Source organism: Carassius gibelio, chromosome B13 (assembly GCF_023724105.1).
Source record: "Carassius gibelio isolate Cgi1373 ecotype wild population from Czech Republic chromosome B13, carGib1.2-hapl.c, whole genome shotgun sequence".
Lineage (NCBI taxonomy): Eukaryota > Metazoa > Chordata > Actinopteri > Cypriniformes > Cyprinidae > Carassius > Carassius gibelio.
The window spans coordinates 10227098-10252201 of NC_068408.1; the positions used below are offsets into that span (position 1 = coordinate 10227098).

At 37.0% G+C, this 25104-nt stretch overlaps 1 protein-coding gene and 1 long non-coding RNA gene across 5 annotated transcripts; one reads left to right on the forward strand and one right to left on the reverse strand.

Moving 5' to 3' along the window:
* The first annotated feature begins 837 nt into the window (after positions 1 to 837).
* On the forward strand, positions 838 to 19322 carry LOC127969717 (immunoglobulin superfamily member 10). 4 transcript variants are annotated; one of them, XM_052571777.1, is made up of 6 exons: positions 838 to 1065; positions 4075 to 4422; positions 13771 to 14118; positions 14628 to 14903; positions 15787 to 15934; positions 17575 to 19322. In XM_052571777.1, the coding sequence occupies exons 1-5, from the start codon at positions 1026 to 1028 to the stop codon at positions 15909 to 15911; spliced, it is 1137 nt and encodes a 378-aa protein (XP_052427737.1). In that variant the 5' UTR covers positions 838 to 1025; the 3' UTR covers positions 15912 to 15934; positions 17575 to 19322. The 4 variants fall into 4 exon arrangements, with proteins under 4 accessions (XP_052427737.1, XP_052427738.1, XP_052427736.1 ...); XM_052571778.1 differs by having other exon boundaries at positions 17688 to 19322; XM_052571776.1 differs by having other exon boundaries at positions 15787 to 19322.
* A 2949-nt stretch (positions 19323 to 22271) lies between these two features.
* On the reverse strand, positions 22272 to 23949 carry LOC127970669 (uncharacterized). The gene is made up of 2 exons (XR_008156657.1): positions 22860 to 23949; positions 22272 to 22362 (listed from the first exon to the last, which is right to left on the reverse strand). It is a non-coding gene; the product is annotated as an uncharacterized LOC127970669 (long non-coding RNA).
* Positions 23950 to 25104: the final 1155 nt, after the last annotated feature.

Consider the following 25104-nt stretch of genomic DNA (forward strand, 5'->3'; position numbering starts at 1 on the left):
ACAGGTACAGGGTTAAGATACTTTCGTTTTTAACGCTACTAAAATAAGTGTTTATACCCAAACTATAAACTTTTATCCCAATACTTATGTTAATTAAATGTCTGTAACACAGAAATAATGATGTGTGGTTGAAAATACTTTTTGTGTTGCTCTTTCTGGATCAGCAGCAGCCTGAATGATTCATCGACAAAACGTGCTTCTCACGCGCCACTGACACTCGAGATGTCAAACAGTTGTAATCTTATTTTACTGTCTATGGTTGTAATAGACATAGCTGAATCGTTGTCTTTTATGAATTGAATTGCTTGTGTGTTTGCATTGACATAGAGATCTTTAGACGATGAACTGTCTCATCACTAAAATATATATATATAGTGTACTAAGATATAAAAGTGGGTCTTTGTCCACTTGCTGAGTGAAATGTATAGCATATGTACGATTTTATTACTTTTAACGTTATTTGTAATTTGACAAAATTGTCTACAAAATGAATTGCCTACATGTCAATCAGTGCAAAAGACAGATTTCCATGATTGTGTTTTACAGATGTCTTTATTCTACATTCTGAATTGTTGGAGTCTGAAGTCTCTGAGCAATAATTGTCAGTCAAGTAGCTATACGTCTCTTCATTATTTGCATAACATTTTATTTCTACAAAAGCTTAAGATTTCATTCTTATCAGAATTTCCGTTTAAGCTCGCCGTTGTACATGACGACTCTCAAGCATTCATCTACTTATTGAGCTCTTTGTACTTTTGATCAGGTGGGGCAACGTTTCTTTAAGGGAGTTGTTCTAACTTGAAAGGAATGAAGCGGTACGGGTACAAATAAACAGTCCGTGTTTACTTACGGAGCACACAGAAGCCACTTCTGAGCATGGCTTTTTTTTTTCAAATCACGTAATTCATGAAGAATAAGATAAATCAAGATTAATGTATACATTTTATTTCTGACTGGCATGTGATGGTCAACGCTGCACTGAACTGCTTCGTTATTTAAACCATGTGTCTGAACTCCAAGCGACAATGCTTTGGCTCCTTTTGTGCATCGTGGATGTTCTTGTGGGTAAGACTTACATTTAATGAAAATACATTGAATGGCGTTATAATATACAGGTGCATCTCAATAAATTAGAATGTCGTGGAAAAAAATCATTTATTTCAGTAATTCATCTCAAATTGTGAAACTCGTGAACTGAATAAATGCAATGAAGCGTTGACTGAAGAAGTTTAAGGCTTTATAAGTGGTGGGCAAAGATTCATTTTTTAAAATCGGATTCAGATATCTTTATTAATCCCCAAAGGGGCAATTCAGTTCTACAGCCAACCCATCCAATAAGGGTTAAATTAGAATTATTAGCACACAATAATATAAGGGTTATACAGTTAAAAAGTGTATACAAACGATCGTACCCTAACGCACATACAGCATAACACACAGATTCTCCTGCCAGTGACAGAACAAAGCAAAGGAATCCTAGTTATGAGTTCTCATTCAAGAATCTTGTAGCAGAGGGAAGGAATGAGTTTGCATAACGATTCGTTTTCCGTATTGGCACATAATACCGCTGACCTGACTGCATGAGCACAAATCCATACCTGAGCAAATTATCTGGTTGGCACAGTATTCTATCTGCTTTTGTGACCACTCTTTTTTTCCAGAGAGAACAGAGATCATTTAATTGGGTACCAGAAATTTTTGAGCATACTTTAACAATGTCGCTCAAATTCTTTTTGTTTTTAACAGCTAAACCATTAAACCAACCCAAGAAAGAAATAGTTAATAGACTCTCAATGAAATGTCTGATAGAATGTACATACAATTCTTTTACAAACCCCAAAGGAGTTCAGCTTCCTTAGTAGGCATATTCCTTGGTTTGCTCGCTTAATAATGCTATCAGCGTTCTCTCTGAAATTAAATTGAGTCAAATACTGTGCCCAAATACTTGTATGTTTGAACCACTTGAACACCCTCATTGTGTATTACACTCAGTTTTGGTTCCTCACTAACCTTCCTAAAATCTAATATCAATTCTTTTGTCTTTGACACATTTAAGTCAAGGAGACTGTCGTCGCACCATCTAGCAAACTCTTCAAGGGCACTAATCTAAATTAATCTCACAGTAATCTTGGAATTCATCTAAATTAATCTAGATTAAAATGGCTCATTTGAATTCTGCCGAAGGCATTCAGAATATGTGTTTTACCCAAAACAAATAATGACTAAAAGCAACGTTAAGTCTTTAAAAATGGGTTTCTCAAGACAGGTGGTGCATTGGGCCAGGGGCTCATCTCCTGTTTCCAAAATATGGCGTTATTTTATGGCATTATTTCCCTGTCAAATGTCGAGAACACATTATTGTAGCGCAAAAGTACATTAATATAATGCGCGAGGGCGAATCTCTCTGCTTCTCTCTGATTCTCTCTGGGGTTCAGGTCTGGGGAGTTTGCTGGTCAGTCAAGCACACCAACACCATGGTCATTTAACCAACTTTTGGTGCTTTTGACAGCGTTGACAGGTGCCAAAGCCTGCTGGAAAATGAAATCAGCATCTTGAAAAAGCTGGTCAGCAGAAGGAAGCATGAAGTGTTCCAAAATTTCTTGGTAAACTTGTGGAGTGACTTTGGTTTTCAAAAAACACAAATGGACCAACACCAGCAGATGACATTGCACCACAAATCATCATAGACTGTGGAAACTTAACACTGGGCTTCAAGCAACTTGAGCCATGAGAATCTCAACCCTACATCCAAGTTTTGATTTCATAAATAAAATACAATAATTGCTCTCCTCTGAAAATAGGACTTTGAACCACTGGGCAACAGTCCATTTCTTCTTCTGAATGTTCATGGCTTACCCTCCTTGTAAAGAGTATCAATGATTGTCTTCTGGACAACAGTCAGATCAGCAGACTTCTACATGATTGTGTAGCCTAGTGAACCAAACTGAGAGACCATTTTGAAGGCTCAGGAGGAAACCTTTGCAAGTGTTTTGAGTTAATTAGCTGATGGCATGTCACCATATTCTAATTTGTTGAGATCGTGAATTGGTGGGTTTTTGTTATATGAACCAAAATCATCACAATTAAAAGAACAAGTGACTTAAACTTCAGTCTTTGAGCATTCAATTGAATATATGAGTTTCACAATTTGAGTTGAATTACTGAAATAAATGAACTTTTCCACGACATTCTCATTTATTGAGATGCACCTGTACAACACTTGCATTGTGCCATACTTGAATGCCCTGGAAATCAAGCAGGAAACACTAACTCAAACAGTGAAAATGCAAAATACACTACAACCGTTGGATATTTTTTATTTTAAACATAATTAAAGAAATGTAAAAAAGTCAGAAATCAGATTTATTCAATGAATATTGTGATATTTCACGTTTTCTTTTTGTTTTCATAGTTTTAACATAATAATATAATTTTTTAGTTAAGGACTAATCAGAATATTTAATGGAAAGAAACCACAAAGAATTATAAATAAACACTTCTGATTCGATACAACCTTGGTGTTATACAGTGGCAAATATTTAACTTTAGAAGGTCTCTTAAACTTTAATTCAGCTTTTTTCCTTTACAACTTACAGTCATACTATAAAATTAAATTAGGATTTTATACAACATTATCAAGAAAGCACCTCAAATTCATGCCAGTGGTTGGTAAATCATTGTTGAAACAACACTGCTGAGAGATGCCATTATTCAAAATTATTATGACATAGAATTCTTAAATATTTTTTCAAGCAATATTTAAAGATGAAATACTATTTCATAATATTATAGATGTGTAACCAGTGAACAGTTACTTTTTGGGCTCTTAAAAGTGTTTTATTTTAGTTCTTTCTTTAACATTAGCACAGGATTGTTTGGTACTGAAGGGCTTGTGATTGTGCAGATTTTTGTGGTACCACTAATGTCCAATGTTGGTGTTTTAATGGTACCAAAGTACAGTATGAAAAAAAAAACATTTCTTATGATATGATGACACCTTAGGAGTGAACATTTTTGGATTGCCCAGGGGTGTTTCTTCAAGCAACTCAAATCGTTCTCACTGTCTCTTTCCAGCCTCGTTTGAGGTGACTATCCCTAATAAACATCTGCTGGCAATTCAAGGTCGTCCAGCTGTACTGGGCTGTGAGTTCACACCGGATCCTGACCTCTCCAGTCTCGTTGTTACCTGGCAACGACTGGAAGATGCACGGGTTGTCCACAGTTACTATTATCAACAGGACCAATTGGACCGACAGAGTCCAGAATACCACACTCGGACCTCATTGTATGTTTCAGAGCTTCATAAAGGAAATGGCTCTCTAAGGATTGCAGCAGTTAGACCAAAAGATGCAGGCCAATACATGTGCATAGTGAGCAACACAAAGGGAACAGGAAAAGACTTGATGGAAGTGACCTATGAAGGTATGCACACTGGAGACGAACAATTTGTGATAGTCATGGACTGACTGTCACTCACAAAATCTGTTGAATAACCACACTGGGGAGCATTTCCCAAAACCATAGTTGCTAATTAAGTTAGCAACTTTGTTGGTTGCAATACAATTTCCCATTGCCAACCAAACAACCTAACAGGTTAGCAACTATACTTTTTGGAAACACACCCCTGATCGGTGCAAATGCCCGCTGGTTAAATATATATTTAGATAAAATTTAGTAATTTGAACATCTGTAAGATAACCAAGATAACTAAGTGCAGGCTTCACCTGTCTGATCCAAAGAGCATGTAAAAAGTCTTTCAGTTATGCCTGCATTCGGCAACAGCCTCCTTGTCCTCGGTCCTATAGCCGTTGTAAGGTTTTTCATTTATTTAGGGGACGCTGTTGTCCTAATTGTAAAAAATTAAAGTAAATACACAAATAACATGTCGTTAACACAACATCGTCATGTTAATAAATAAAGCAATAATTTATTTTAGAAAACACAAAAGTTCAATAGCTTGGAAACCCTAGCTTTCCCTTTTGTGATGGATGTAGGGTTGCCACCTTCAATACAGAAAAATAAGGGACGTCTGGGGGGACACTGTCACGCTGTCAGTCTCTGTTTTCCTGGGTGTTCCCTAGTGAGCTCACTTCTCCTTAGGCACTTCACCATAGGCACTTTAATTCCTTTAGTCTGGTCCTGTTTTCACAGTAATTGCACTCCAATTAAATCGCACAGGTGCTGACAATCCTTTGTCATTAGTCTCCTTATATAAAGCTGTCCTTCTCTGTTGTTTGTATGGAGTCCTTACCGTCTGTGTACTATGTTCTTGTTTCCCGAGGCTTCCCCTTACCTTCTCGTTCCTCCGAGTTCCATTCCGTTTCATCCGGTTCCCTCTTTTGTTTGTTTTGTTTGTCTTCCTGGACTGTTTATTTTGTACTTACCCTTTTCGTTAATTAAACTTATCCTTGCTATTGGATCTTACCCTCTCCTTGTGTTTTCCCTAAACACACATAGTCACAGAAGGACTCCATCGCCAAGATCCAGCGGTATGTCTTTTCGTGTCTTTTCGTGTCCCCAACCAGCATGGTGGAGCGGAGGAATACATATTTAAAGTTGACCTATTTCCACCAAGAGGGCAATGAAGTGGGTGCCATGGCACTGGTGTTTTGGTCCCTGGCAGAGGGCATGGTCTACAATGATGTGGCCCTTAAGGACTATTTTAACTCCATCCCTGAGGACGTTCCCGAGCGGGCCGCTGATGTCCAGGAATCAGGACTAGTTCCTGTTGATCCTCCTGAATCAAGTCAGATTCCTGTTGACCTTCCCGAGTCAAGTCAGGTGCCCGTTGACTTTCCAGAGTTGAGTCAGTTTCTGGTTGACCCTCCAGAGTCGAGTCAGGTGTTCGTGGACCCTCCAGAGTCAGGGTTAGTCACCGTCGACCTTCCAGAGTCAGGGTTAGTTACCGTTGACCCTCCAGAGTCAGGGCTAGTTCCTGTTGACCTTCCTGAGTCGAGTCAGGTTCCAGTGAACTCTTCAGAGTCGAGTCAGGTTCCAGTGAACTCTTCAGAGTCGAGTCAGGTTCCAGTGAACTCTTCAGAGTCGAGTCAGGTTCCAGTGAACTCTTCAGAGTCGAGTCAGGTTCCAGTGAACTCTTCAGAGTCGAGTCAGGTTCCAGTGAACTCTTCAGAGTCGAGTCAGGTTCCAGTGAACTCTTCAGAGTCGAGTCAGGTTCCAGTGAACTCTCCAGGGTCGAGTCAGGTTCCAGCGAACTCTCCAGGGTCGAGTCAGGTTCCAGCAAACTTTCCAGAGTCGAGTCAGGTTCCAGCGAACTTTCAATAGCCTATTGAAGAATGCAATTTAAATTAGTTATTTATTTGCTTCACATAGGCACTATATTTTTATTATTAAATAAATCTCTCTTATCTCTTATTAAAATAATGCTTTGTCTGACTGTACACCTTAACCATAATAAACAAATCAGTAACATAGGGTTCATTAGTTAACTACATTATTTAACATTAACTAATAATGAACTGCACTTATACAGCAATTTTTCATCTTTGTTCATGTTAATTTCCACATTTAATAGTACCTTATTAAAATCTTGTTAATATTAGTTAATGCACTGTGAACTAATATAAATAAACAATTTACAGATTTATTTCTATTAACTAACATTAAAAAAGATTAATAAATACTTTAACAAATGTATTACTTATAAATGAACCTTATTGTAAAGTGTTACCAATAAATCATACCATAACATGATTCATTAACATTTTTAACATTATTTCAAATAGGCAGCCTATGAAATCTAATGTAATCAATCGGAAAATTATTAAGGTGATTAAAAAACGGTCATTACACTATCTGCCTCAGGAGATGATTGCGATATGGAGAACTGTGAGACAGTGTTTTGATCTCTAGTGTTGCGGGAATTTTGTTCTCCAGAGACATGCTGTCGCACATCTGACAAGCCACCGTGCGCAACAGAAAACACTCACCGACAAATTGTGCAATTGGCTTGATACTCATTTCCGCTGACACATTCCAGCCAAGTATTTGATTCCTCCCTATGGAGTCAATTTAACGCCGTATATATACGCAAAAAAAAAATAAAGTTTTGTAAAAGAGTGACCAGTGACTCTCCGTCGCACAGTGGAGAAATTACAGTATGGACAGGAGGAGAAGCTCACAGGCAATCTTTTACTGTCTATGAGGCTATCGGGGGGACTTGGAGGCATATAGTCAAGGGAGATAAATAATCAAAATACTTACCAAAATTTGCCCCTGTTCACGCTCGCCTTCTCTGGAAGATTCGGTGGGTGATTCAGAATTCTCTTGGCACAGCGATTAGAAGACTTACAGGTTGCTCACGTGACATCTACGTCATCAAGGTCAGTTTGAGTCTGCGCAGTACGCTCGACCTCCAGGAAGTGCCGTGCTTCTAATATACTTCATTTTTCTCTGTTGATGAGCAGACTTTCGACTGGATCGTTTCTTTTTATTCAGTAGCATTAAAACATTCATGTTTTCATTTGATTTATTTTATTAACAAATGTATATGTCTAGCAGCATTGGCTTAAGTTAAAGAAGTTGTTACCATGAACATCTGCTGTTTATTTCTCTCGATGTGCACAATTTTATAGCATTAAAATGTGTATTGTTTCATTTGCTTAACTGCAAGTGTTTGTTTAAAATCTCTTAACTTGTGGGAGGACGCCAGCGCACAGAAGCATTATTTGCTCACATTAGTTCAGAGTTACTGCTAGTTTTAATATAAAATAATGCAATTCACTTCATAAACTATAACTTACATCATTAAAGAGGCCTAGACTCAAGTTTCATATCGATCGCAAATTCGTTTTTCATTTACATAACTACTGACATAAATTAATAAATGACTGTCATTGTAAGATAAAAATATTAATTTTATATAAGCCTATTCATTCTTGGAAACGTGATAATGTCATGGCCACGAGATTAATGAATAAACAAACCAGGGTGAAGAGAGCAACCTGAGATTATCAGACATTCATAAAATATTTTTTTAACCATCCCACAGTCCGTTGATTATCTCTTTTTATGTAATATATGTTCATATAAGGTTATTATTATTTTTATCATTACCGTATTTTTCTGACTATAAGTCGCACCTAAGTATAAGTCGTATCTGTCCAAATATATGTCATGACGAGTAAAAAAACTAAAAGAACCAAGAGAAAACATTACCGTCTACAGCCACGAGAGGGCGCTCTATGTCTTCAGTGTAGACTACAGGAGCACTGAGCAGCATAGAGTGCCCTCTCGCGGCTGTAGACGGTAATGTTTTCTCTTGGTTCATGTCAAATAAATTTTTGATAAATAAGTCGCACCTGACTATAAGTTGCAGGACCAGCCAAACTATGAAAAAAAGTGTGACTTAATAGTCCGGAAAATACGGTATATATAATATATCCAAGTGGATGCTCCAAACTGCTGGTGGTTGAGGAGAGACCCCCACATGATTTCTATAGCACTTTGGGTGGACAACAATACACAATAAAGCACTATATAAATGCATCATTCATATATTAATTCATTCATATAGGCTAACCATATAACCATATATAATTGATAATAATATTATATTAATTAGGGCTATATTTTTATATTTATTGTTATGCTTATTTTCCCCTTTCAATTCATGTATTGTTTACCTAATTAACATTCTGTGATAAATGAGTGTTTTCATTTACAAATGAAACTAGCGAATTATTCATTTATAATTCTATTATTTATTATTATAGGGTTAGGATATTTATATAGTTACTGTTAAATTCATCCTCTAAAATGCACTTCCAGTATAAATTCCTGTCACATAGCATAATCAAAGCTTTATTGGCATGTCGGGCTTTTGTAGGCTATTATTTAAAAAACTCTTCAGGGCTTTGTTTTCCTCTGAACTAATGTAAACAAAGAACGCTTCTGTGCGCTGGCGTCCTCCCTCAAGTTAAGAGATTTTAAACAAACACTTGCAGTTACCCAAATGAAACAATACACATTTTAATGTGTCCATTTCTTTTACTGTCTATGCCTGGATCGGTGAGATGTGGCTCAGGCTGATTATGTCACTTCCAGGGAGGCATGTTGTACACGCCCCCCGTCCCTTGACTCCGCCCCCACGTCAAAACAGTGCCACAAAGAGACACGTGCAGAAAAGTCAAGCGCAAAGGAAAAATGGTATCGCAAGCTCAAACTAGACTGACACGCAAAATAAAAGCAGGGTTGCAAATAAATTAATAGATATGACCATGGAAAATATTACTTGGCATGGCCGCCGTGTTGATGGCCTCTTTTACTGCTACTCGGACTACTGCGCAGTGTTTAGACGTACCCCCTCTCATCCGTGTGTCTTAATTTGATTAATTAAAAATCTATTTCAACCATGGTAAACCGTTGCTGTATTGTGGTGTGTAACAGCGCAACATATAATCGCCATGGGGAAAATAAAATGAGAATGGATTAACTTTCCACCGCTTTCCTACTTGGAGGCGCGACCACAGAGACCATAACATCTGAATATTCATTTCTATAGCTTAAGTCAACATTGAAAATAAGGGAAATTTCCCGGGCTACTCATCCAAAATATGGGAGATTTCAACATTCATCTTTCTGTTGCTCTCCCTCTGCTGACATAAAAAAATTCGTACTACAAGACTGCTGCATTAACTAACGTTAAGCGATTTGTGAAACTAGGTCTGACATGACTGCTTACAGATTGGCGTCAAATCTTAAAAAGCCCAACATCACGCTAAGGTTGCTTTCAAGTAAGAAAAACGATGCTTTGAAAACATCTTTTCGCTGGAATGGCAAGGAGTAGCAACAGGATAACAGCACAGAGACTTGACAGGTCTGATGGAGGGGCTAACGGGATATTTTACAGGAAAATACTAAAATGGGAAGACAGCTGGAAAAGAGCTCAAATACGTGAGAACCCCGAAAAAAACGGGAGGGTTGACAGCTACTAACTACACTTTTGAAACACAGTTAAAAGTCCATGTGCAGGGCCGGCGCTAGCCATTTGGGTGCCCTAAGCACCATTCTGCTATTCTATATAGAATTATATTAAACATTTTCACTACCATCAGTTGTCAGAGGCCCTACAGAGGCACACGCCTACATTTCCTAGCTGCAAAATCAGCTATCAGCAGTGTTGGGAACGTTACTTTAAAAAAGTAATTAGTTATAGTTACTACTTGTTCCAAAAAGTAACTTGAGTTAGTAACTGAATTACTCTATAATAAAAGTAACTCGTTACCAGGGAAAGTAACTATTTGCGTTACTGTAAAAAAAAAAAAAAAAAAAAAAAAAAAAAAAGTTGCTACATGTCAGAGAATTTGTCCTTTTTTTTTTTTTTGGCAGTTTTCACAAGTCCGTTGAAATGAGTAGAACAGACAGACAGGTACATAATTTTCAATATTTATTGAACGTCAACAGACAGCAAGAGTTTTATCCTGCACTTCAAGTATTATCTTTGTAAGGGTGTTTTTGGCCACTAGCTTTGTTGATGCGTGTCACACATTGCATGTACACATTACATGCACATTCTTGCCTTTGACCACAATGAATTTGAAGTAGTGCTTATATCTTCACCTTGAAAATGGCAACTTTTCATCGGATTGCTCCTGACTCGCTATCTCTGCTGCGAATCTCTGTGTAGCTGTTGCGTGTGTGTGTGTGTGTGTGTGTCTGTGTGTGTTTGTCGCCGCTGGCGCAGCCGCGGGTACCGGCATGTGTGTAAAAACACTGGCTCTGATTGGCTACCATGAAACACATGACTCTGCCTTACCCAATCACAACCGCTTATCTCGTCATTAACCCACCTGCTCACTCGCTGTGTGAGCCAGGGGTGTGTTCGGATTGCATAGTTTATTAAATCAATGCATAGTAACGCACCGCATTTAACGTTCAGTAACGTTAACGGCGTTGTAACGACGGGAAAAGTAATTAGTTAGATTACCGCGTTACTGAAAAAATAACGTTGTTACCTAACGCCATTCTTTTAAAACTAACATTTTTATTTAAAACATTGTCTTACCTGCAAGCGACGCGCGAGCATCATCCCGCTGTCTCTTCTTTTTTCTTTTTTCCGCCCCCGACTCTTGGTGCCTTTTCGAGGCCATGTCTGAGGTCGGTGTCTGCCAAATTTGACATTGATTGAGCCATAATCGAACAGACCACTGGGAGGTGGGGAAGGGGGGGCACCAGAGGGAGACTGGCACAGAGATTCACCTTTTTCTCGACTAATTTGGTCTAGGCCTATATTACTTTTTTATTGCTTTTGTATATTAACATGCTTTTAGAAATATTTTATTTGTTATTTATACTAGTAGCCTATTGTGATGATTTTTTTCACGACCCATTTTTTGGTGCCCCCCCAAGCACTTGGTGCCCTATGCGCAGTGCGTGATGTGCCTGTGCGGAGCGCCGGCCCTGGTCGTCGGTACACAACTATTTGTTGGGAATTTCATATGGATCCAAACCATTAATAGTGCCGATGTAGTCCACATACCGGTCTCTGGCATCCCTATTTAGGGTATCCCTATAAATCCCACAACCTTTTCGCGATTTTAACATCTTTTTTCTTTCTCCCAACTTTGCTTCTTCTCGTTCAACTTGCTGTATGTTTACATTCGCGAGGCTATCAACATGGCTGCCAAGTCCCAGAACGCAATGCGGTGCCCAAGCCCTATTTATGTTTTGCAATTCTTTTTTTTTTTTTTTGCAAAAAGCTAATTTATTCTCCTCGATACTAATTTTTGTTTGAAAACTTTATTTTCGTTTGCAAAACGAAAACAAAGTTTTTGCGTATATATACGGCGTTAAATTGACTCCATCCACTCTCGTCGGTACTTTTGCATCCGCTTTTGTTTCAGCGTTGGACGCGAAGGGGTATCTTGAGCAGCCTCCGCCAGTCTTTCAAATCGTCTCTCTTCCAAAAGACCCGCCCTCCTCTGATTCTGATTTGGTCGTGAACCTGAAACAAACCAATCAATCCAACGATGGCAGCGAGTATTACCCCATCAGGGGCAGAATAGGACGAGTCTTCACAGAATGCCGGTGGGATGATTTGCATTGGATGCTGCATTGAAGACAACTCCGAAAATACGGGACAAACCCTTTCCTTTATTGATTCAAAATTGAACGCGCTATTTTATTTTCAAATACGGGACGATTCCGTATTTTAAGTTACGGGTGGCGACCCTAGATGGATGGTCCGAAACGCTCCGATCACACTGTAAACGTTTGCTATAAAAGTAACCATCGCATGCAGAAAAAAAACAAATAAATAAAAAATTTTATAGACTACTATATAAATTAATACTTCATTAATTCTTCAAAAATTATATCTCAATTAATATGTGTGTATAGACATGAACAAAAGTATCTACTATAAATGAATGCATGTTAATCAAGGTAAATGTGTAAGTTTGCTTTTCTGTGTTTTAGAGATGTATTTAATTTCTGAATTGGGTCTGAAATAGAGTCTGAAGTCTCTAATTTGGCTTATAATTGTCGGTCTCTTCATCATTCGCATAAAAATGTTTTTAAACTTAATTATGCTTAAGACGTAAGCTAAAGACTAAATTCCTGTTAATACTGCTGTTTTAGCCTTGCCCTTATAAATAGTGACTGACAACTCTAAAGCAATCTCTTCAAAAGATCTAGGTGGGGCAGCGTATCTTGTAGGTGTGGCCTTACTTAACTTGAAAGGAATGGAAGCGGGACGCACAAGACACGAGTAGCCTACAGTTCTTGTTCACTTGCGGAGTACACAGATACTGTACGTGTCACGTTACTTTAGCTTCTGACCATGGCTTTATTACAGATCACGTAAATCGTAAAGAATAAGATTAGAGAGGATTATGAATAGGCTACGTTTTATTTCTAACTGGCATGTGATGAACAACGCTGCACTGAACTGCTTCATTATTTAAACCATGTGTCTGAACTCTGAGCGACAATGCTTTGGCTCCTTTTGTGCGTCGTGGATGTTCTTGTGGGTAAGACTTACATTTAATGAAAATAAATCGAAAGGCATTATAATATAAAACTGTTTCAATGTGTCATACTTATAGGCAATGCATACCTTGGAAATCAAGGGTGCTCTAACTTTTTTTATTCACATTTTAGTTAAAGATTTAATGTCTGGGTCTGGCATAATGATGAAGGGATGGTAAAAGTTTCTTTGACTAAGGGATTGTTTTTAAACTGTTAGTCTTGGGAGGTAAAAGTGAACTGAATTGCATTTTAAAATGTTTCATAGATTAAATTATGTCTTTCCTCTCCTGGGTCTGATGGAGTAAAATATTTTGTCAGAGCTAAATTGGAAATAAAACAGATGAACGTGGTTGATCCTTTTTTTTTTTTTAAATCTATATATCTACTGGGTTTGGCTTACTCTTATGTGTTCAGTCCCTGCCCTAAAAATTACAGGGTAGATAAAGAATCTGAAGAAAGACTGCACTATATCTCAAATATTGACTGAATTTCTATATACTGTGTTTTATTAAATGGGTTCCATCCCTTGATTAATCTTTAGGACTCTTGCAAGCTTCAGATTAAGCTTTTTTTCTTTTTTTTACATCATAGCTCAGGATATTTACCATAGAAAATCTTAAGACTGTGAACATTTATGCTGTACCATTGCTGTCCAATGTTTATGTTTTCATAATACATCAAATTATGAAGGAAAATACCATTTCTTATGATACAATTCCTTAAAAATGTGTCCAGGGGTGTTTCTTCTAGCAACTCTAAATCGTTCTCACTGTCTCTTTCCAGCCTCGTTTGAGGTGACTATCCCTAATAAACATCTGGTAGCAATCCGAGGTCGTTCAGCTGTACTGGGCTGTGAGTTCACACCTGATCCTGACCTCTCCAACTTGGTTATTACCTGGCAAAGACAGGAAGATGCACGGGTTGTCCACAGTTACTATTATCAACAGGACCAATTGGACAGACAGAGTCCAGAATACCACACTCGGACCTCATTGTATGTTTCAGAGCTTCATAAAGGAAATGGCTCTCTAAGGATTGCAGCAGTTAGACCAAAAGATGCAGGTTGGTACCTGTGCACAGTGAGCAACACAAAGGGAACAGGAAGAGCCTTGATGGAAGTGACCTATGGAGGTAAGCATATGATGAACACTGGAGAGAATATGTTGTACAAACTTCCCACTTTCCAGGAGCTCCCAGCTTAATTTTCAGTCACAAAAAATAAACGTGTGAAACAGTAGCTAGTTCAAGTCAGTACTTTTTGTTGAATCAGAAACACACAGTGCATTTTGACACAGATAAAGGTAATAGTAAACAAAAAGTCATTTATCTTCCTTTTTCATTTTATCTGTAAGTTTATTTTTATTTGAGGATTAAGTATTCTGACAAATTTGCAAAATGTGTGATTTAGCAGTCTATGTATCATATTTCAGCTTTCTCACGGTCATGAAAAACGTTTTAATTTCAAAGACATTTTAAATTTTGATTTCCTGTGAATATAAGTTCTAATTATGCTTAAACATCAATCATTTAGACTTTAGGCCTATTTTATTGATCAATTAAAATGCCCATTACATAGATATATTTTTAATTTAAGATGTACATTTTAACACAGCACATCTAATTATGTTTGTCTTTCTCAGCTCTTTACTCTGAGCCCAGGTTAAGCATCCACGTAAACTCCTCTGCTTTGAAAGTGCAGTTTGAGACAGAAGGTTTTCCCAAACCTGAGGTGATCTGGCTGGGGGAACATGACCAGAACCTCAGCTATAACCTGGAGATCCACGGACAGACAGAAGATGGACTTTATTTCATAAAGACCATCTGTGAGGCCCAGAAGCCAGTGATTAATATCTCATTTACACTTAAAAATCCCCTCCTGAACCAGAACCTGCAGAGACCAGTGGTTCTCAGCTATGGTAAATACCTTTATTTACTGTGTGCAAACAGTGTGTGAGAAACTGGCAGTTGGAGGCATGTCATTCAATACTATATGCATTTAAGGCATGTATTACTTGTTGCAAGTGATTTGTTGCCATAATTTAAAAAAAAAAAAGTAACAAAGAACTCCTTTGTCTGCTTTAGGCAAGATTTTAGACCTGTCCAACTGCAAATAATTCTTGAAAGATAAGACAATGATTCAGTTGATAGATTTTTTCCTGTTATGAAACGCTGATGTGAGTAACACAGGTGGAAGCACATATTTGTACACTCCAAAAGGCAAATTATATTCATCTAAGTATTTAAGTATTAATGAGGCATGGGTGTTGGTAACACACGTTTAGGGTGTTATTTTATGGTGCAGTTTCATCTTCCCTACAGCACACTGAAACTGAGACTGTTCGTTATATTGTTAGTTCGTTTTGCCACACCCTTTTTTAAACCAGAATGTAATTACTAGCAACTGTTGACTGTAATTTTAGATGGTTTTGTCTGAATTATAGTGAAGACACTGTCATACATTTATACACAACAAAGGATGTGGGAGTTTGAGGCGAAAAAAATTCAAACTAGCCCCACCAGTATGTGAACAGGATCAGTGATGTTAATAGTTAAGCTTTGTTTAATGAATAGTTAATAATTAAGCTTTCCGTTTATTCAAAAATATATTTGAGATAAACATAAAATATATCTTGTATATAGTATACAGAGTTTGAAAGCTCAAGACATTTCTGTAATAATAAGTTTTAATGATTTTGTGCAAGCGCTGTAGCTTTTTTACATGCTGTGGATTTAGATATGTACCTGTATTTAACTATTGATTTGACACACATTAAACCAAATAATCTTTTTCTGTTTCAGATGAGGACACCACAGACCATATGGTCATAGTACTTGCTGTCCTCTCAATGGTTTGCATTCTTCTGGTTATTGGCATCATATGGTTAGCAGTGCAGAAGCAGAACAAGCAGAGATCTACCCTGTGATGAACCGTGAGAATTAATGAATGGTGATGTAGCTGTTCCCAAAAGATCTGCATGCGTGCATGTTTTGACTTTTTGTGCTAAACATTACTGGCATTCATAAAATGCAAATAGAGCATAAGTTCATCAAACTTTTCTTGCGTTAACTGAAAATAATTGCAAAATATACTTATTTTACGCATGAATGGATTTTTTAAATAATTTACACATCAACGAATGTCAGAGACCGTTAAAGTAGGAGTCATATGGGTGTGTGCACCCAGTAATTTCTACATTTTTTGCAGCTTATTTATTAACTGACAGTTGCGCAGTTTTATAACATTGTTTTAAAAAATATAATAATATTTTATATGGAATTTATTTTAAATATAAAGTAAAAGTGACATGACATACATCCAAGTATAGTGACCCATACTCCGAATTCATTCTCTGCTTTTAACCCATCCAAAGTGCACACACACACAGCAGTGAACACACACACACCGTGAACACCCAGAGCAGTGGGCAGCCATTTATGCTGCAGCACCCAGGGAGCAGTTGGAGGTTCAGTGCCTTGCTCAAGGGCACCTCAGTCGTGGTATTGAGGGTGGAGAGAGCACTGTACATGCACTCCCCTCACCTACAATTCCTGCAAGCCCAAGACTCGAACTCACAACCCTTGGATTGCGAGTCCGACTCTCTAACCATTAGGCCACGACTATCTAACAGTACCACTATGGTTTTTTTATCCTCACACTTTTAATTGTCAGTGAAATATTTCAGATTTTAAATATTACAAAACATAATCCTGTACTTTACAAGATAAAATTATATCTTGTACATACCTTGACATAAGTAATACACTGAACATTTGCGTATGTTTAAGTTTGTAATAAATATCTTAAGCAGTGATAGAACTATGGAGACAATCAGGTAAATGCATGAATGAATGATGCATTTAAAGCGCTTTATTGTGTATTGCTGTACACCCAAAGTGCTTTACAATCATTACATATACAGTACATTTGGTCATTTTGCAGACGCTTTTATGCAAAGCAACTTACAAAGGAGGACAATCAAAATCAAAAAAAAAAAAAAAAAGTCTCCGTTACCTTAATGTAGTACACATAGCAAGTTTTATTATATAGTAAATAAAAAGAAAACAGATAGAATAGAAAAATAATAGAGCATGCTAGTGTTAGAGGCCTATTTTTGCTTTTAATAATTGTAAAAACAAATAAAATTGTTTGAATGCAACACGATTAGAGAAGCTAGTATTGACTTCAGTAAATCAGGCCACTACACAATAATTGTGAAACCATCAACAGCAAACTATCATGTACTGCAAATGTGTCTAACACACTATCACAACAGCCAAAAAATAAAAATAAAATATTGAATATAAGACTTAAGAACCCAACTAATGGAAACACCAATCACCATTATGGTGACTTGAATTTAACAAACATTAGATTTAAACCCCTGTTAATTCTCAGCAACTTCTGTAGAACTCTAACAGAAATAAAGTCAGTCTGGTTAGTAATAAGTGAAGCTTGTAATGCTGTTTGTGGATTTGTTTAACCTTCCTCTGCTGTGATACTGAGAGATTTTCATCTAAGGCAGTGGCTGCAGTCAGTTGTTGTGTGTCTGTTCATCTCTTTTTTTCCTATTCTCTTCTTTCCTTCAGTGATTTTGCTTGTTAACAAGCTTAGACATGCTGAGAGGATTCAGTTTTTGTGGCTCAATGTGATTTATTTCTTTGATCTTGGCTGACGTGGAATTGCTGTGGCTTGCTTTCAGCCCAGATTTGGCAAACAGGAGCAGTCTGCACAAGTGCCCTCATTCCATGCTACCTGTGGGCCAGATCATAATTCTACAGCTGCCAGATGTGGGCTGGAACTGGGCCAACAATATGTTTCTATCATCTGGGTACTGGGTCATTAGAACCCATGGGTGAGCACCCCCTAATGGCCTCAATAATACCTCTTCCAGCAGCAACATTTTTTTTTTGGTTTTCCCAGGAGGTCTCCCATCCAGAGACTGACCAGGCTTAATTCTGCTTATCTTGAGTGGGCAACCAGTCTTGTGCTGCTGGGTGATATGACTGTGGGGAAATTTAGGCATGCATACATTACAAATCCAGATCAAATATAATTTCACACAATTTAAGCATTGCACTCTGTCTGTAAACCTTTTTAGAAATAGGTGTTATCGTAATTCTCTGTTCTCTTGTTTCGCAATCAATATAGGGAGGGGACTGCCATATTGACAGCTTTGATGAATTGTATTTATAAGTAAAAAGGTTATGGTCTTTATTTTTCTCTTCAATGCAGCTCAGTGAAAACAATATTTGTAGGGAAAACTGACAAACAGGTATAGAATTTCATGAGGGTATTAGATTATTACCACATTTACATCCTGGTAGTTCACCTTAAAAAACTGATATTCTGTCATCAGGTATGCATCTACATGTCATTTCAATGTCATTTCAAACCTGCATGACGTACCGTCTTCTCTGAAACACAAAATATTTCAAGTTTTCAACTGTTTTGTCCACACAATGAAAGTTAATGCCATTCAAAACAACACTGGATACCCCTGACTTTCACTGTATGGGCCATATTTATTATTAAACTGGAATTGATTTAACACTATATTGATGTCAAGCTTGAAGCATGTTTCTTGAGGAGGGAAAACATTGAAGACCCTGCAGAGACATGTATGAAATTCATTCAATCTCAAATTCGTTCACACAGTGGTAGTGATGCATTTCACAAATATCAATTGTTTATTCAGTCCAGTCTGTAAAAACTAAGTGACCTAGGAAAAATGTGTTGTATGTTTTTGTTTTCTTTTATTTTTGTATTTTTTTTACTCTGCAGTCAAATCACTGACACATTGTAACTTGAATGATGGTGGTAACAAAACAAATCTGTACTAACAAGGTTTATGAATACTGCTAGATGCATGACTTGCTTCAAATGTCATTCAGAGTAACCTGAAGCTGGTGAAAATTACACACTACATTTAGAACAAATCACAACCCGGCATCCTTCTGTTAGCTTATGCATTAATATAACGTATTGTAGCAATAATTTTACATAGTTGTTTATTCATCAAATGTTAAATGACTATGATGTGTTAAATTACTATGTCCTTCAGTTTCATCTTTTTAAGATGGTCTTTGTCTTGGTTAAAAGTCAAGTAAACAAAAAAAACCTCCCATTTTATTTTGTTTGTTAACCTATGACATTACATATTTTTGGTATATAATGTCACAGGTTATTGGTAGTGTGGCATAATGCTAAATAAACCAGTTAATATATATATGTATTTTTATTTTCATTCTTTTCTTCTGAGGTGATGTGAAGAATGTTTTTCTCAGTGACATACAAAGGACTGTTATTCTTAAGATAATAAACATTACCTCATGCACCCACTGTGCCTGCAGCAAATTCTTCAGAATAGGAATTAATTCATAAACCCCTGAGATGTAATTTGTTCTGAAAGGTTTTAATATTACCACTCACCCCATTCTATAGTGTATACTTCTGTGAATGTAGTTTATAGTGAAAGAAGGGGTTTACAATAGCTGAGAAAGACCAGTCTCTGAAGGTTCTGTTTTCGGAGGTGGTTCTTTAGTGTATTGACCACTGGCTTCTCAGCCTTACATCTGCTCTTTATGTAAAAAAACAAAAGCCCACTTTCTGTCTAGTAGCAGAGCTCCAGGCATTAGCTGAGGTGATCTGGTTGTGTTGGCCCAGCCAGATCACCTCAAGTTTTAGAAAACATTCTGTCTGAAAACGGAACTGTCACAGTTGAGTTCATATGAATGATGAACCTGGGCTTTGAATAAAGGGGCGGAAAAACACACATTCAGAGAGTGAGTTCAGTCTGAGGTAACTGAACTCACTCTTTGAATATGTGTGTGTGAAGCAAAGATGCACCAATAGCTTAGTCCATTTAAAAACCTCTCAAATTCTCCACAATTCTTTACTGAATGAGGTGTTTGTATTGAATAATGTATAACTCAGGGATTTGACTAAACAAATCTGCTGATAATCAAATAGCCTACATATATTTGAAGATATATACAGTATATAACCAGGTAACATGTTGAAGTCGCCGTCAATTACATTTACCCTACCTTTAGTCATTTAGCAGACACTTTTATACGAAGCTACTTACAAATGTAAATTCACTCCATTCCGGGACCCTTTAGAGTTCACTCAAGAGCCCGCTCCAGTCTGGGAGCATTCAGTGTTCATTTATGAATCCGCTGTAGGCCAGGAGCCTTGAGAGTCCATTCCATTCCATTTTTTTTTTTTTACTTTTAACTACTGCAATAAACATGATTCTTAACTGTATGAGTAATTACTGTGCAATTCCATTCCATCCATTCATTACAAATCCAAGCCAAACATCACTGCCTACATACCAACCGTTGCACTCTGTTTTAACACCTTTGACAAATAAGCGTCATACTTAGAGTATTCTAGAAATGTTAACTGTTGACTGATTAAGAGATTTTTCCTTGAGCCATCGGTGTTGACACAGCAACCACACAATACAATTATCTGTTCTCTAGGTGCTTATTCACTGGCAATAAACAAGGAAGGGACTGCAGTGATAACAGCATAGGCAACAGCTTTGATGAACTGAACTGTTGTTCATCAAGATAGCTAGTACACGGCCTAAGCATAACATATCATGAACTGCAAATAATATTTGTGTGTATTTAAAGGGGGGGTGAAATGCTATTTCATGCATACTGAGTTTTTTACACTGTTAAAGAGTTGGATTCCCATGCTAAACATGGACAAAGTTTAAAAAATTAAGTTGTACGTTTGAAGGAGTATTTTTGTTCCAAAAGTTTCGGAAAGTTTTTTTCGAGTATGGCTCTGTGTGACGTTAGATGGAGCGGAATTTCCTTATATGGGTCCTAAGTGGAGCGCGCGCTCCCGTATAGCAGAGCACTGAGAGGCTGAGCACAGAGCGAGAGCGTCGCGAAAAGTCACAAAAGAAGTGTGTTTTTGGTTGCCAGGGCAAGACAACCCTGCACAGATTACCAAAAGAGAAACAGCATTAACCTCTTCAGCTCTGCAGCATATTTTGAATTTTTTACAGAATTAGGCATACCAGAATTTAAAAGGGAGCCCTACTCGCATACTTTGGAATAAATTGATACAAATGGTCTCATTTGACAGAAAACTCTCTGAATTTTAAAACATGGGTAAAATATTGCATATTTTGTATTTTATATGTTTACAATACTGTGATAAACACTGACAAAAAGTCATATTTTTATTATTATTTTTTATTAAGTTTTTATTTAAGAGTCTGTAATTTAGGACTTGTTTGGTCTATGTCGCTTCAGACAATCTCTTTTGATTCCACTAGGTGGCATTAAACAGGAGAAAAAAGAATTTTTTTGATAACATCTTCTAAGCAAAAGTTATTTAGCTTTAATAGAAAGGAGGCGTTAGGCTCTCCAAGTGTACTTTTACAGTCACCATTTTTGATTACTGAAACCAGCAAGCATACCTGAACTTAAAAGACAGCCCTAACCACATACTTTGGAATAAATTTATAAAAATGGTTTCATTTTACAGATAACTCTCTGAATTTTAAAACATGGGTAAAATATTGCATATTTTGTACTTTATATGTTTACATTACTGTGATAAACACTAACAAAAAGTCAGATTTTTATAATTTTTTTAATTACGTTTTTATTTAAGAGTCTGTAATTTAGGACTTGTTTGGTCTATGTCACTTCAGAAAATCTCTTTTGATTCTACAAGGTGGTATTAAACAGGAGAAAAAAGAATTTTTTGATAACATCTTCTAAGCAAAAGTTATTTAGCTTTAATCGAAAGGAGGCGTTAGACTCTCCAAGTGTACAGTCACCATTTTTGATTACTGAATCCAGCATAGCTGAACTTAAAAGACAGCCCTAACCACATACTTTGGAATAAATTTATAAAAATGGTCTTATTTTACAGAAAACTCTCGGAAGTTTAACACAAGCACAAGATATTGCATATTTTGTCTTTTGTATTTTTACTATATTGTGATAAACACGGAAACAAAGTCAGATTTGTATTATTTTTTAAAGTAAGTTTTTATTTAGGAGTCTGTTATTTAGGACCTGTTAGGTCTATTACCCTGCAGAAAGTTTCTTTTGATTCCACTAGGTGACAGTAAAAAGATAAAAAAATAATTTTGTTGATAACATCTTCTAAGCAAAAGTTATTTAGATTTAACCAAAAGGAGGTGTTGGAGTCTCCAAGCTCTGTAGCTTTACCTGAAGAGACAGAATGTCTTATGTCTCCAAGTTTCCTCAAAAAACTCATGTCATGGAATAAGCAAAATAAGGCAAAGTTCTGTTCTTGCATTTTATTTTACACACACACACACACAAAATAAGTATCCTGACTTGCTGGCTCCCATTCTTCACCACTGGATGCTACAACTGCAAAACAAAACAAAAATGTATAAATTTACACTGCAATCCCAAAATACATGCTAAAATGACATACACAAAAATAATCCAGATATGCAAGTAACAGAAAGAGGAAAATAATGATTACACATACACAAATCCATGAGTATGTATAAATAAATGAGAACAACCCTTGCATATCTTATGTATATGTGAATTGCATTCATGTGTTCGTTGCGTGTGTGTAATTCAAATATGTAACGAACACATGAATGCAATTCACATATACATAAGATATAAAAATGCACAAGGCAGTACACGTATATATAATATTGATAAATAAATTCATGCAAAAACAAATTAGCATGCAACTAACGAAGGCAACCGATGAATGCAATTCGCGTATACAAGAAAGACATAAACTGCACAAGGCAATACACTTATGAATGCAATCGATGAATAAATTAATGCAATAATAATATTAGCATGCAACTTACAAATGCTTGATAGAAACAACGTATACTTACTCAAAATCAGGGTCTTCTCCCAGTTTGTAAGCAGCTTCTCTGACCGAGTCAAAGCTAGCTAGCCTCGCTGCAAGTTTCAGTGTCGGACATCCGATCAAACTCCTCCAAAGCCGCCTCCACACCAACAAAAAACTTTCTTGAAGTCATTTTTCAGAGACATATAACTCTAACAGTAATAAAAGCACGCAATAATTCGCTAAAACGCTATCCAAAATCACAAAACAAACTTCCGATCAACTCATCAATAATCATCTGCGCCCGTTTTCGTCGTTTTCTTTAGTCCCACCTCCTCAACTTTGGAAAGGAACAACTCGGGCTCTGAATGGTCTAGAAGCTTGATCGATGTGTCTATGGAGAGGGGAGGCTGTCAGCTTTCATGACATAGGACGCACTGCGTGATGACGTCATTGCAAGTCGAAAGGAATCAAAGAGAGTCAATACAAATACTGGTCATGTTTTACGCTGCATTGCATGTTTTGATCTGCGCATCTGAGACATATTATAGTGCCGTTTAGCCATGCATGCTCACAGACACACGAGAATGCTCTCATTTTGAAGAAAACAACCTAATCTAAAAGCTGATATAGGATTTTAGGCTAGTATGTGAGCACAGATGTAGTTATCAGCGCAGAAATATGACGCATACGTTTGCTTGTTCACATAAGTAATTTCAGTTTTCGTGATTCTTTTGAAAATTATTATTTGTTATGTCACTGTAATGTATAAGATCGGTGAAATAAAGTACACAGTGACATTCCTGAGAGTGAGAGCTTTCATTTGATGTGTGACTTGTCCATGTTTGGTGAGTTTGTGTGCTATAAATATGAAATATGAACATTATTCATCTGATTTTCTCAAGGGGGGGTGGTTGTGGAAGAACGAATTTATACCTTATTATTTTCTTTTATGTAAAATTAATGCAAATACCATGGGACTTGCAAGAAAGCAGAGGTTCTACGCTTTCAAAAAATACCATATATGACTAGTTTTGTGCTTCACAGTTTATAGATTTTTAAAAAATAGTATTATGACCTCCCCGCGGACCCACCGGTGGGTCCTAGGGCGTGGCCAGAGTTCAAGAGGTTAAGGGACCAGTGGATGGAGTTTATTTTTACAGAGCATCAACGGAGTTGTGCAGGTGTTTTTGTTTGTTCCCTGCATTTCGGATTGCACATCGTTTATTTCTTAAGGATAATGCAGTCCCAACGGAAAAGGGTCACGATCGTGTGTTGGAACCACATGCGGTGAGTAAAACTGCTTCAAATATCTCTGTGTTGTTAACTTAGCTATCAGCGCACAAGCACATCAAGTAAACAACATGCGATGTTGTCATCAAACTGCACTTTCCACATGTACAGCTTAAAAAAAAAAAAAAAAAAAAAAAAAAAAAAACGACATAAAGTGGAACTTAGTCATTTTCCAAAACCGCTAAGCAAATATATACAGTTTCAGTACATACCACATAGCATACCGCCTCTGCTGATGCTGCTCTTGTTAAATTTCAGCCTCTGGATCTGTGTCACAGCTTCCAAACGCTCTCAACTCAAAAGCCTACTGGCGCTCGTGATTCTTTAGCTCCGCCCACACGTCACGCCTCTAGGCGCTCGTGTTTTTCCGGGAAAAATCGGTACAGACTATCTTTCTCTTATTAATATAATAAAAATAAAGACTTTTTGGAGTTATGAAGGATGCAGTACTACTCTATAGGTACTCAAGATTAACAGGATATTGAGTGAAAATGAGCATTTCACCCCCCCCTTTAAGGGTTTATGAGGATGATAAAAAGGCTAAAAGTCCCACAAGTTTTTATTGCTTTTTTTCATTCACATTCAATATTGTGTCTTACAAAAATATATAGTCCTGTAATCTCTTTCTAGGCATCTCAGTGCAAATCAGCATTTTTAGGAACAGCTGACTCTGCACACAAATAAAATTCCATGATGGTATTTGATTATGATCTCCATTTATGTCCTGGCTTACTCAAAAAAGGATGTTTTGTTGACAAATTTAAAGTATGAGATCTAGACACAACTGACTTCCACTGTAGGTCAAAAAGGTCTTCTTTTGTGTTTCCGAAGAAAGTCAGTCGTATGTTTGGAAAAGCAGTATGGCAAGTAAATAATCATATAATCTGAACATTAGAACAATATACATAAGCTCCTTTTTTTCTTCTTTGCCCTAAACAAAACCAGGAGTTTTATTTTGGAGTAATTATGGTTCAACATGCCAGGAAATACCATAATAA

Excerpts from the sequence above, each read along its gene's own strand:
- LOC127969717 (XM_052571776.1), top strand. The coding sequence starts at position 1,026 with ATGCTTTGGCTCCTTTTGTGCATCGTGGATGTTCTTGTGG. Across the intron at positions 4,423-13,770 it reads GATGGAAGTGACCTATGAAG|CCTCGTTTGAGGTGACTATC; the intron begins GTATGCACACTG and ends GTCTCTTTCCAG. Across the intron at positions 14,904-15,786 it reads ACCAGTGGTTCTCAGCTATG|ATGAGGACACCACAGACCAT; the intron begins GTAAATACCTTT and ends TTTCTGTTTCAG.